This window comes from Heloderma suspectum, chromosome 13 (genome assembly GCF_057233095.1).
Source record: "Heloderma suspectum isolate Gila_16-S chromosome 13, 16-S_ref, whole genome shotgun sequence".
In the NCBI taxonomy this organism is placed as follows: domain Eukaryota; kingdom Metazoa; phylum Chordata; class Lepidosauria; order Squamata; family Helodermatidae; genus Heloderma; species Heloderma suspectum.
This window is the reverse complement of record NC_139470.1, coordinates 14,163,176-14,176,338: the sequence shown is the minus strand read 5'-3', so window position 1 is coordinate 14,176,338 and position 13,163 is coordinate 14,163,176. Positions and strand designations below refer to the sequence as shown.

Here is a 13,163-nt window from a genome sequence, read left to right as displayed (position 1 = left end):
TCTCACGCACACCACAACTTTTCTTCTCAAAGAAATAATCTTGAGCCATCTTTCCTCCCAGGAATAACAATTCCATTTTGTTTTCCCTGTCTCTGATCTTTCACTTATCATATTATTTGCGCTATGATTATAGTGTTTGCAAGGGAGCTCAGCCACTTATGCCATAACACTCAATCATGACATGGGGGGGGGAGTTATTACACAGTGACCTCTGGATGCCAACATTTGTTCAGCGAGATTTATGAAATTGCCACAACGCAGCGCCACTGGCTTCTTGAAGGCACTCACATCGCTGAGGCAGTCCCTGGAGCTGCTGAGCTGGGAGCTCGTAGCCTCCCGTATGCTGTCGTCCTCACTGTTTCTCCCGCTTCGTTTCGCCGGGACTTTCATCTGCAGGGAGCAAGAGACATCACCGTGTTAAAACGGGCCTTTAGGAAACCATTTTCAGTTCCTTCATCATCACTCAAAAAGCACTGAAGCCTATCTGAGAGTTGGCATGAGGGCACAACCTTCCATGCTTCTAAACCACCTTAGAAAAACCTGTGGACAACTGCTTGTCTGTCCAAATGGTCCTCCAGGCAGACATTGTAGAACCAAGATGGGTTCCACACGCACTAAGCATTCATTGAAGGTTCCCAAGACATTGTCTCAGTAATGCACTGTAAGATAGGCCGGTATTATTAGCATCCCAAGTCTGCATATGCTCCAACTGTCTCTATCTCACAGGAAGCTGCCTTGTACCAGGTCAGACTTTTGTCCATCTAGTCCAGTATTGTCTACTCTGACCGGCTGTGTCTCTCCAGGGTCTCAGGCAGAAAAGGGTCTTTTCCATCACTGCTACCTGACATCCTTTTAACTGGAGATGCACAGGACTCAATGCATGTAAAGCACGTCCTCTCCCACTGAGCTAGGGTCCCTCTTCTGTGTTCTGGTCCCTGTCCCTGGTAAATCACTGCCCCTAATTTGTCCCTGCATTTGCCTTTAGGGGATGCCCTGTTAAAGTGCTCTTGTGAGTTGCAAGAGTGCAGGAGGGTGCAAGACTCAAGAGCATCCCATTCCACGAGACTCTGGAGCCAACCCAGTGAATGATATGACAGTGGTCATAGGATTCACTAGCAGGTTGGTCTTAATTAACTCACACACCCACATATGGGAAAGGAAGTCTTTATTAGTCCTATCAGTTCAGTACTGATTTGTTATTTAAAGTGTCAAATTGTACCTACTGTTATGTTTAATGACAGAGAGGCTTTTCAGAATTACTTTCTGTGTTTTCACTTCCTCCTTCTTGGAAGAAGCTTCCCTATCAAAGGAAACAGCTATTCTGACAACACTAGTACCAATAAGGGCTCCACAAATATGGCCAACAGGTCACCAGTGGCAACCAGAAATGTAATTATGCTGACCAAGAGGGAAATTCTCCAGTATATTTTGCCACAGGCACATTGGGGGAAAATCTATTAAAAAAAACCCCTTTTCTATAAGCCACTCCAGGAATACTGATATCACACATGAACCAAGAAATACAGAAAATAAATACAGATAAACTCCAACAAAGTACATATATCTTCTACATTAAAAATAAGGAAGATGTAATATTCGTATAAAATAATCTAAGGAGAAAATACAGGTATTGGTACTTGTTTACAAAGTCTTAACTCGGGGCCAGGATTCTTAAGAGATCACCTGACCTCCTACCTGTTCAGTTGATGCACTCATCAGGAGATACCCTCCTGATGGCATCTAGGATTTCAGAGGTCCATGACGGCTCGGAATAAAGCCCGCAGTATCATAGCCCCCACTCTCTGGAACTCCCTCCCAGTACATATTAGACAGGCACCAACTCGTCTGGGTTTTCAACACCTACTGAAAACATGCTTGTTCCAACATGCTTGTTTGAGACTTCCTCAAAATGGTTATCTCTTCTTAGTATACAGTAACAATATGCATTATTTTATTTCTGTTTTATACTGTATTGTTTTGTATATGACTTAGAAATATCTTTTAATGTAAGCAACTCATAAATATCAACAAGTAAATGAATAATAAAGAAAAAACAAAAACACCTCCCCTTATCTCCTAAATTCCCCTAAATGAGCAATTCTAGTTTCCAGTAGTTTCATCTATACTTTGGTATTGTTCATACAGTAGGTTGTATCCAGGCTTAGTCATTACTTAGAGTATCCACTGAAATCAATAGAATTAAGTTATTCATGACTAACTTAAATCCCACTGATTTAAATGGGTCTACTCTAAGTAATGGCTAAGCCTGGATACAACCCAAAGCAAACAGCATATAGTGAGTTGGCTTACTTGCAAGTTGTGGCTTAATTTCCACCTAGTTTTAGAAAGGCATCCCAAATGAATGCAAAAATATCTTGCTATTACCTGTCCTTTATTACTTTTATTTGGTAAGAGAGTATTTCCATTGCCATCAATATTCATAAGAACATAAGAATTTGTCTATGAATTTGTTTAATCCCCTTTTAAAGCCATTCAAATTGGTGGCCATCACCACATCCTGTGGTAGTGAATTCCATAGCTTAACTATGCGCTGTGTGAGGAAGTCCTTCCTTTTATCTGTCCTGAATCTCCCACCAATCAGCTTCATGGGAGGACCCCACTGGGTTCTAGTATTATGGGAAAGAAGAAAAATGTCTCCCTATCCACTTTCTTCACACTATGCATAATTTTGTACACCTCTCCCACGTCTCCCTTCACTCACGTTGTCCCTAAGCTAAACAGTCCCAGATGTTGCAACCTTTCCTGATATGGGCAGCTGCTCCAGTCCCTTGATCATTTTAACTGCTCTTTTCTGTACTTTTTCCAACCCTACAATATCCCTTTTTTAGGTGCGGTGACGAGGTGCGGTGTATAAGGGGAGTATGATCTTGGCAGTTTCATTTTCGATTCCTTTCCCAATTACGCCTAACACGGAATTTGCCTTTTTCACAGCAGCCACAAGTTTGGTCAGCTATGTCATATTCATATATGCCTATGACCTGAAATTCGAACTGAGATTCTAGGGTTGGGGAGGCCTGCTGCAGTGCCTTGTAGGGCGCATTAACTCCTCAGCTGCTTCATGTTTTTATTTCAGTCAACTTACTTGAATAGGTTTTAGGGTAGCGCAGTCATCTCTATCCTATCCTATCTTTGCTTTCTTTCTCTCCAAAGTTTGTATAGGGAAAACTGTACATTTCCAGCTCACATGAAGAAGCAAATTGAGAGAATCTGACCTAACAAGGTCTTGCGTGGGCAAGAAAATTAGAAGCGTCACTGCTGCCATTAACCTTTCAGAGTAAATATCAATTATTAAACTTGCTCCGGTACCTCTGTCCCCTGTTTGCTGCTGTGAATTAAGAGGGTCATCAGCCTTTTCGACAGATCTTGTTCATCCACACCTGCTTCCTGCCAGCAGGGGAGGCCACCCCCCCACCCCCACCCCGCTGCCAGAAAACCAAGCCAAGCCAACCTGCTTGGTAATTCATTGGTAATTACCTTAATGACACACACACAGGACTGAACTAGGAGAACAAGTTGTTTAACTAAATGCAGTGTACTGGTTTCGGGGGCACCCCTTCGCAGATCTCTCTATAAAAGAGTTTGCTGGGCAGCTTGCTTCTTGAAGTTGCTCCTTGCTTGATAGTTTGCATTTGCTGGTTCTAACCAATTCATGGAGAGAAATGCAACCAAACCCTGCCTTTTCCAAATCAACTAAAAAAAAAAAAAGTCAGAAGGGTCCCAGTCCTAAGAAGTTGCTGGACTACAACTTCCATCATAGAACCATAGAATAGTGGGGTTGGAAGGGGCCTGCAACACCATCGAGTCCAACCCCCTGCTCAATGCAAGAATCCAAGTCAGAGTATCCCTGACAGATGGCTGTCCAGCCACGTCTTTAATGCCTCCAGTGTGGGAGGGCCCACCACCTCCCTAGGGATTTGGTTCCATTGTCGTATTGCTCTAATAGTCAGGAAGTTTTTCCTGATGTTCAGCCGGAATCTGGCTTCCTCTAACTTGAGCCCATGATTCTGTGTCCTGCATTCTGGGATGATTGAGAAGAGATCCTAGACTTCCTTTCTGTGACAACCTTTCAAGGACTTGAAGAGCACTATCACATCTCCCCTTCAGTCTTCTCTTCTCAAGGCTAAACATGCCCAGTTCTTTCAGTTCCTCTTCATAGGGCTTTGTTTCCAGTCCCCTGATCATCTTTGTTGCCCTCCTCTGAACCCTCTCCAGTTTGTCTGCTTCCTTCTTAAAGTGTGGTGCCCAGAACTGGACACAGTACTCCAGATGAGGCCTAACCACTGCTGAGTAGAGGGGAACTAGTACTTCCCGGGATTTGGAAGCTATGCTTCTATTAATGCAGCCCAAAATGGCATTTGCCTTTTTTGCAGCCACATCACATGGTTGGCTCATATTCAGCTTGTGATCGACAACGATTCCAAGATCCTTCTCGCTTGTAGTGTGGTTGAGCCACGTATCCCCCATCTTGTAACTGTACATTTGGTTTCTTTTTCCGAGGTGCAGAACTTGGCAATTATCCCTATTAAATGTCATTCTGTTGTTTTCTGCCCAGCGCTCCTGTCTATCAAGATCACTTTGAATGTTGTTTCTGTCTTCCAGAGTATTAGCTATCCTGCCCAATTTTGTGTCCTCTGCAAATTTGATCAGCATTCCCTGCACCTCCTCCTCCAAGTCATTAATACAAATGTTGAAGAGCACTGGGCCCAGGACCGAGCCCTGTGGCACCCCGCTCGTTACCTCTCCCCAGTTTGAGAATATCATTCCTATCTATTGGCCATCCTGGGTAAAGCGGGCAGGAGTTGCAATCCAACAATATCTGGAAGGCCTCATGTTCCTCACCCCTGCCTAAGGAGCTTGTGGAAGTGCTGCATGCACCAGGGCAGTCACAACAATACGGGAAGTAAGTGTACTTACAGCTTTTCATCAATGGTGGCTGCAGTAGACATGGAATGTGGACAGTGCCGGTACATAGCCCCATATACTAAGGGGGCCACAATGGCCTGCAGCTCCTTGGCACATGTCCACACATAGGAAAATGCCTTAAGGTGAGTCACATCCTTGGTCCGTCTAGAGCAGTACTGTCTGACTGGGAGCATCTTTCCAGGATTTCAGACAGTCCTAGCTGGAGATGCCAGAAACTGAACCTAGAAATGTTTGCGTACAAAGCATGAGCTCTACCACTGAACTACAGTCCTTCCCCAAGAAAGGAGAACATATAGACTCTCATCCATCCCCTGTACTCCTTCAAACCATGGCTTTGGCATTAGTAGCACAACAATCTGACCAACTGAAAGCCAGTGTGGTGTAGTGGTTAGGGTGTTGGACCAGGACTCGGAGGTCCTGGGTTCTAGTCCCCGCTTGGCTATGAAGCACAATGGGTGACTTTGGGCCAGTCACTGACTCTCAGCCTAACCCACCTCACAAGGTTGTTATGAGGATAAAATGGAGAGGAGGAGGAGGAGGAGGAGAAGGATCACATACGCCACCTGGAGCTCCTTAGAGGAAAGGTGACATATAAATGTAACAAATATAAATAAACTGAGCTAGCCATCTGACTCTCACAGATACATGTCCATACACAGATAAGCAGCATAATTAAGAGGTAATTCTACAACTTTCTCAGGTCTAGGTGGGTTTCTAGGGAACGGGAATCCCACAGTCATGCGGTGGTCACCCACACCACTCGTTGCTGCCCTGATGCCCTTGTTCAAGTGTATTTCCCGATTGCCACAACAAATATGGAAAGAGGCAGCTCTCCTAGGTAGGCATGAACCAAGCAATCCTTTTAACATAGTCCTCTTACTTGCTTGAGCACAAAGGATAGAACATGTTAAGTATGAATATATCTTTTGGGACACAAACACACATTCCACATATAAATTGTACTTCAATATAGATTCTTCTTCCAGATGGCTAAAAATGGTGGCATCCTACACTCCCTAAAATTACTGCTTCCCTGGTCATCTTGTGATATCAGCTCCTGTTGCCCAAATCATTCATGTCTCTTGCCATTCAAGCGATTTGATACCCCTTCTCAAACCCCTACACTAGCTTCCCACCCACTTGCTCACATCCAGCACCAGCCTTGCCTTCCTCAACTATCTGCCCTGGTATCCCAATATAGGCCTGACCCATGATGTTTGCTCCACTGTCTTTGCTATACTCCTCCCTCATCTTTATCCCCCAAACAGAAACAAAGCCTAAGTATGCGTAAGCGCAGGTGAAAACAGACTAACGTGGCCCCTTTTGCATCACCCCAAAAGAGGAAATGCATCACCAAAAGCGGGACAAAAGAAGATAAGATTTGCATCTTATAGATATATATGCACATTTAGAAATAATTACTGATTTTTAAATAGAAATACAGTCCTTCTCACCATAGTGGGGAAGAAGGTGACTAGGTGACCTGTGTCCCCTGCTCAGTCTGCTGTCCAGGTGCTACCTTTTGGTGGGCAACTTCGAGGCCTCTGCCTGCTCTCCCTTCTTCTGGTTATTTATTTTTAAATTAGACTTGGCCTGGACAGCCCTTCAAAATTAGAGGACTGACCTCTGATAGACAACTGTAAAGTAGGAGATGCGGCCACCCTAAAACAGACAGACACACACAGCTCAAGCAGTGAGGCTCACTGGGTTTCCTGGTCAGTGAGGCTAGTAAAATTGAGTAGGTCCTCAATTCAGTTGCTTCCATGTGAAAGCGGCAAAGGTAGAAATGCGAACAAGACTGCCTTTCATTGCAGAACAGAGCCTGACATGATGCAATAGGTGAGGGCAGAGGGCCAAGGGAAACCAGAGGGGGAAACCAGCAAGGCACTAACGGATCCAACCCATTTACAGAGGCCAGGTGCTCATGGGTAATCCCAAGCTACAGCCCCGGCCAAGAATTATGAGCCACACGCCGTTGGACATCGTTTAGTGTGATTAAACATCATAACTCATTCCAACAATAACTTCTGCTCTCATTATATCCTAGCTTTGCTTTCCTCTCGCTGCCATTGCTTTTTGTTTTTCCTTGAATAATTGTAATTCTTTCCTTCTTGAAAAGGGGTAGACCAGACCCCCTTCCTTATCAGTGCTCTGCTATCCCCCCCCCCCCCCGCCCACATTTAATCAAAACAGCTCAACCCTATGTTTAACTCAAGCACCCCTCCCAGGCCCATCTCATCAGAAAGCTTTAAAAAATGTGTTGCACCTATTTTCAAATCGCAGGCATGTTGCCCTCCACTCGTTATTAATAAATACACTTCGATTTATCAAAAGCTCCCTTTTGAGTGCCACTGGGGGCCCTGGGGCAAAAGGAGACAAATTCTTTTCTTAAGTTGTTCTGAAAGGTGCTGGGCTCGGCGACCCTCACCCCCATTAACCTACCAAAGCTAGTTCGCTCCTACTGGGAGCTCTGCAGCTTGCACAGCGGCGAACTCGGACTGATCTTGTGCCATCTCAATATATTTGTTCATTATCTTGCGCACACACAGAAGCATTTGGAAATGTACTTGGGGCACAGGCCAAATTGAATCATCTGCCTTCATTTTCCACACGATCTGAAGCTACAGCTGCTACAACAGGCTGTGGGTTCCCCCCCCCTTTCCCCCGCCACCACATTTTTTTTGGTAAAACAAAAAAGAAAAAACCCAACTCTCTTAAAGCCACAGCCATCTGCTTTAGTTTTTGTTTTTGTTTAATTTTAGTTCTCACATTTTTCTTTGAAAGGGAAGTCTCACAATCATAACTTGAGGAATATTCAGTTTTTGCAGCAGAAAGGAGAAGGAGAAATCTGGGAGAGAGGATGTAGACCCCTATGGACAGGGATAATTCACATGCAAGACCCCTGCCAAGTCTCTGTGCTGCAAATATACAAGATGGGTAAGGGTGCTAGCAGACAATTATTGTTGCAGTGCATTTCAGACTGAAGAGCACAATACAATCCACTATGTATTTGTTACACTGGATCTTACACATCCTCCAAGTTGCTCAGGGTGGCATACATGGAGGTAATCTCTCCAATGACGTAAGAACATAAGAACAGCCATGCTGCATCAGACCAAGGGTCCATCTAGTTCAGCATTCTGTTCACACAGTAGCCAACCAGCTGTCAATCGGAAACCCAAAATTGGACACAAGTGCAACAACACTCTCCCGCCCATGTTCCCAAGCAACTGGTGTACATAGATAGGTACATAGATTAGGCAGAGTGTGCTTGAGATTACTCAAGGTCACCCAATGAGCTTCAAGGCTGTACAGGGCTTCTAACCCAGGTTTCCTCTATGCTTAAGTCCAATGCAGTATCTATTACACCATACTGGCAAGCCACACAATCAGTGCACTCAGACCGAAATATAAACTATGGTTTATTGTATGTGTTTACCCATCTTCTTTATTCTTCAGTGAAGATGTGAGGAAGAAATCAGATGTTTTTGCTGATCTGGAGCATTATGCTCCAAAAATGATTTGGAGCATTATGTCCAAAACCCAAACTGTGGTTAAACTTAACTATGGTTAATTGAAAAAAGCCAGCTTCATAAACCAAGGTTTGAAGCTGGCTTTTTTCAGGAAACCACGGTTACAACTAACCACAGTTTGTCCAGGTTCAGACGTCATAAGTGTGACAGAAAATGCCTGTACTTTCACTTGTTTGAAGTTCAGTCTTGTGTATGCAGTAAATGCAGGTTGAAAGAGTCATGAATGGGACTTATTACTCATCCTATTCACTTTTCCTTTGGGGCACATAGCCAAAAGCTCTATGCTTTTTTAATGGCAATAGATAAAGACACACACACTGCATGAAAACTTTACAAATGTCCAGTCTAATTAAAAATATCTAGGAAATTACATGGAAGCATATTGTGCAGCTGAAGTCATTAGGATTGCACTTGTAATTGATTCTATGGCAAACGATACAATCTACACCGAGCTTCAGTACAGAAGATGAAGAGTATACCAAAATTATAAATCTCTGCTCTTTCCAAAATGGGGTAAAAGTCAGGGAGCTGCCTCCATTTTTAAAGCTGGAAGCAAAGCAAACCATTTGGCTTTATAAATGCATTTCTCTGAGTCTTAAAAAAAAAAGAAAAAGAAAAGCGTCCATGTATCAAAACAAGATGGAATCAGCTAAACATATTACATCTGACTTGTTTCCTTGAAAATCCAGCCCTAATGCATTCTAACAGAATTTATCTATCCCAAGCATACCTCATAATGAGATCAACTGGGAAAAATATCGGGCTTGTTTGTATATTTTATACGTGCTCTAACTTGGCAGTTTGGAGATTATGTATTCCCCAGGCCCCTCCTTAAATCGTTTCACACACTGCAATTTGATTTTCTTTGCTTGCCCTTTTCCACATCTTTTTTCTGTACATTTTATTGAGTTCTGGCTCACAGGGCAACATTCCCTTTGAATTAAGGGTGCAATCTTTTTTCCTCTCAATAAGGATATGTGGCATAGAAAAGCAACGTTATGGTTTGAAAATTTTATGATTGAAAGAGGACTCTGGTGCGTGTGTGTGTGTGATATGTGTTTTAAATCCACTGAAAAGGCAATGCCTGCAATTCTAAGAGATGTACGTTTTCTTCTGTCACCTGTGGACTGCAATGCACTGTGAACAGTGGATGCTCACAAAGAGAGACCACTCCCAGATGACTGCAGCACTATGAATGCATTGGAAATGGATGTAATGCTAGGTAATGTTTCTAACTGGATGGTACTTCTACAGCTCTTGCAAAAGGCAATGTTAAATTTATAAAAAGATGGGCTTGGGCCTCAAGTCTGACTATACTTTCTGAGTGTACGGACAATGGAATCTAAGTGCTTAACTTTTGTGCTCAATTCCACTGGGTCCAACACAAGGGTGGGTGGATTTAAATCAAGGGGATTTAAACCAGGGATGGGCACAAAGTCAGTCGAGAACTACTGGCAGATCATTGGATGAATTGCAGGCATGTGTCTTCTTTTACAAAGGACAGTCCTCTATTTGAAGGGCTGCCAGAGGACCATCCTCTATTTGAAGGCATCCTCTATTTGAAGGACTGTCCTGTTTAATTCCGGCTTAAGATAAAGAACCATAAGAATGGTTTCCCACCATCAGTTAGCACCTGGGCAGCAAACTGAACAGGCAGGCCCACAGGTCACCTGGTCACACAGTCTTCTGCACTATGGTGAGATAGACTGCATTTCTATTTAAATTATAATAATTATTTCTAAATTTGCATCTATACATATAAATTAGCATGTGCCAATTTTGGTGCATTGTTCTCTTTTTTTGGCAATACATTTCCTCTTTTTTGGCGATTTTAAATGGCCACCTTATCTGCAGATTGACATGGGTTTCTAACTTCCAGTTGTTTAACAACAGCAACAACAAAAGGCTCCCCCTGCCGTCACACACACAAAACTAAGTATTATTCTTTTGAGAACTTTTCCTTACTGGAGATAGATAGATAGATAAATAGATAGATAGATAGATAGATAGATAGATAGATAGATAGATAGATAGAACACATCCTTCTTATGAACCATGGTTACACCTTTCTCACATCTATTATCTTCCATAGTTGAAGAGGCTAAATGCCCATCACTTCTACAAATTTGAGCCAGTGTAACAAGCAAGTCATAGCACTCTGACAAAACTTGCTTAATTAACCCTAGTTCTTTGATTACTGGATCAATATACTTTTCAGCAGTTACCTCCTTTATGTCTGGGCTTTTTTGCATAAGGAACTGAACTTGTCTATCTGCATTTGGGGGGCCAGTTGAGTTAGTAACTCAAGATGCAGATTTTTACTTATGCAGGTCATCCCAGGCTATCGCTCATGGGGTGTGGTAAGTGACTGGCTCCTTTCCCTGATCTACCACTTTGTACATGGCTTTGGTTGGTGGCCCTTGCGGCTCGCGTGAAGAACCAAGTAGTTCCCACAAGTCTTTCTTCCCCTAATTTAAAACACTATGCAGCAAAAAGAGAAACAAGTTTAAATCATGGATTTAAATCCCATTTGGTAAATTAATACATTACCAGAACAAGAATGCATAATAATTGACTGGTATGTACTAAAGTTTTTTTAAAAAACCATGCAGGTTTACGACTAGCATTTTTATTACAGTCAACTGACTGTTAAATGAAAATACAAAATCACAACCTTGGTAAAACTGATTATAAAGGGTGACAAACTAAGAACTGGCAATAAGACCAGGTCTGAGATATATAAAGACATTTAAATTTTTTGCCACCTGTTCAGTGATAAAGAAAGACTGAAGGCAAAAGGAGAAGGGGACGGCAGAGGATGAGATGGCTAGATAGCATCACTGATGCAATGAATATGGACTTGAGCACGCTCCAGGAGAGAGCAGAGGACAGGAAGGCCTGGCGTGCTATGGTCCATGGGGTCACGAAGAGTCGGACACGACTGAACGACTGAACAACAACAACAGCGATAAAGACACTGGTCGCCTCAAGGAAAATACTCAAGAGGTTCTTTGGAGACTGGCCTGAAAACAGTCTCACGAGAGGATAGATTGTATGTTCTCTGACCCTCTACAGTAAATAACTACAGGAAAAGAACGCATGGGTTACTTTTTCCCTGTCAGTGTGAGTACAATGGCAACATCTACCTTTAAAAGGAATTCTAGCAAATCTGCCATCTAAACCTTGAAGGAAAAATATTACAACAGGCTAATGAAATAAAATAGCTCTTTTATATTTAGGTAGTGATAAGAAGTCTAAAGAAGACAATTACTCAAGGCAGACCAAATCAGACTATGTGACCACGGTCCCAAAGGCTGACACATGAAGCTTAAGGTTTAGGTCAGGGGTAAGCAACCCAATATCCTCCAGATGTTTTAGAATACAACTCCCCTCAACCTGATCCAGCATAGGCAATGGTCAAGGATTACGGAAATTGTCATTCAAAACATCTGGTAAGCACTGGGTTGTCTACGCCTGGCTTAGAGGATCCACCAGTCGGGAAGCCAGATGAGAACTGTATTGTCTCTTCTCAACAAGAATAGAAGTGCAACAGGAAACTGCTACCTCCAGCCAGATACAACCACGTTCAGTGCCACCTGGTGACTATATCATATAATGACAATATCCATGCAGGAGACAAACAGAAATCCAGTAATGAAACAATTAACTTGTCTCTAGGCAGATAGAATTGTGTAGTGCAAAACACATGTAAGCTGCATGCTCTGAGGTTTTGAATAATGTTTCTGGTATAAAGTATAAAGTAGTTGTAGACTTAAGCATTTGTTAGGTTTACAACTAAATAAACCCAGGATCTTAATTCAAAACCGCAGAGTATGCAGTCCACATGCCTTTTAACGGATTTCTGTTTGGCACCCCTCTAAATAATGTCATTATATGATGCAGTCACTAGGTGGCACTGGACTTAGTTTTTCTGGGCGGAGTCAGGAGTTTCCTGTTACTCTTCTATTCTTGTTGGTGAGGAACAATATCATTCTTGTCTAGCTTACTGACCGGTGCATCCTCTAAGCCTTCCATTACAGCTTTTTGTATGCTTGTATACATACAAATACACTAAACAAGATCATTTAGTTAAAGACAAGGGCTGAGTATTCTGGATTGTGAACTAAGTGCCAAGAATTTTCCAGAAGCAAGGCTGGTAATTACTGGTTAAAAGAGTATTTTGGATTGAGATGGAAAGTAGATGCCCATACATTTTGGTTGACAGGACTCATACATATTAGTAATTTGCCACAAACATAAATACAATACATAACTTATTGTATCATAATATAATATTGTAATATAAAAAGGTGTTGTATATGTTTGGTTTCACTCAGAAGGGCTCAGAAGTCAAATATTTTTCCACTTTTTTTCTTCTACATAGAAAAGCAGGCTTTAAATCAGTGCATTTGATAAGGAGACTTGAATTTAGTTTTAAGACACGTGTAGAATTTAACATGTTTATATTGAATTCAAATTTCATTTTAAACTTGGTTTTTATCATCATTATTTTAAGTGACACAAAACAACTGATTTAAAATAAAAGATCTACATTTTTAAAATCTGATTTCTTAAAAAAACATAATTGACTTTTATCCAACCTTGTACAAAGGGAATTAAGCATGCTTAACTTTCCAATGGCCTTTTTAAAAAAGGAGGTGGGGAGAAAAGAAAAGGGTGTGTGTA

General features: G+C 42.2%; 1 protein-coding gene across 2 annotated transcripts in view; it reads right to left on the bottom strand.

The window, feature by feature from the left end:
• Nucleotides 1-13,163, bottom strand: part of FBRSL1 (fibrosin like 1) — a 965,642-nt gene that overhangs the window by 506,744 nt on the left and 445,735 nt on the right. For both annotated transcript variants that reach the window (XM_084819250.1, XM_084819251.1), the window contains one exon: nt 289-390. In XM_084819250.1, coding sequence (XP_084675376.1) covers nt 289-390 — 102 coding nt within the window. The remainder of the gene's footprint in view (nt 1-288; nt 391-13,163) is intronic.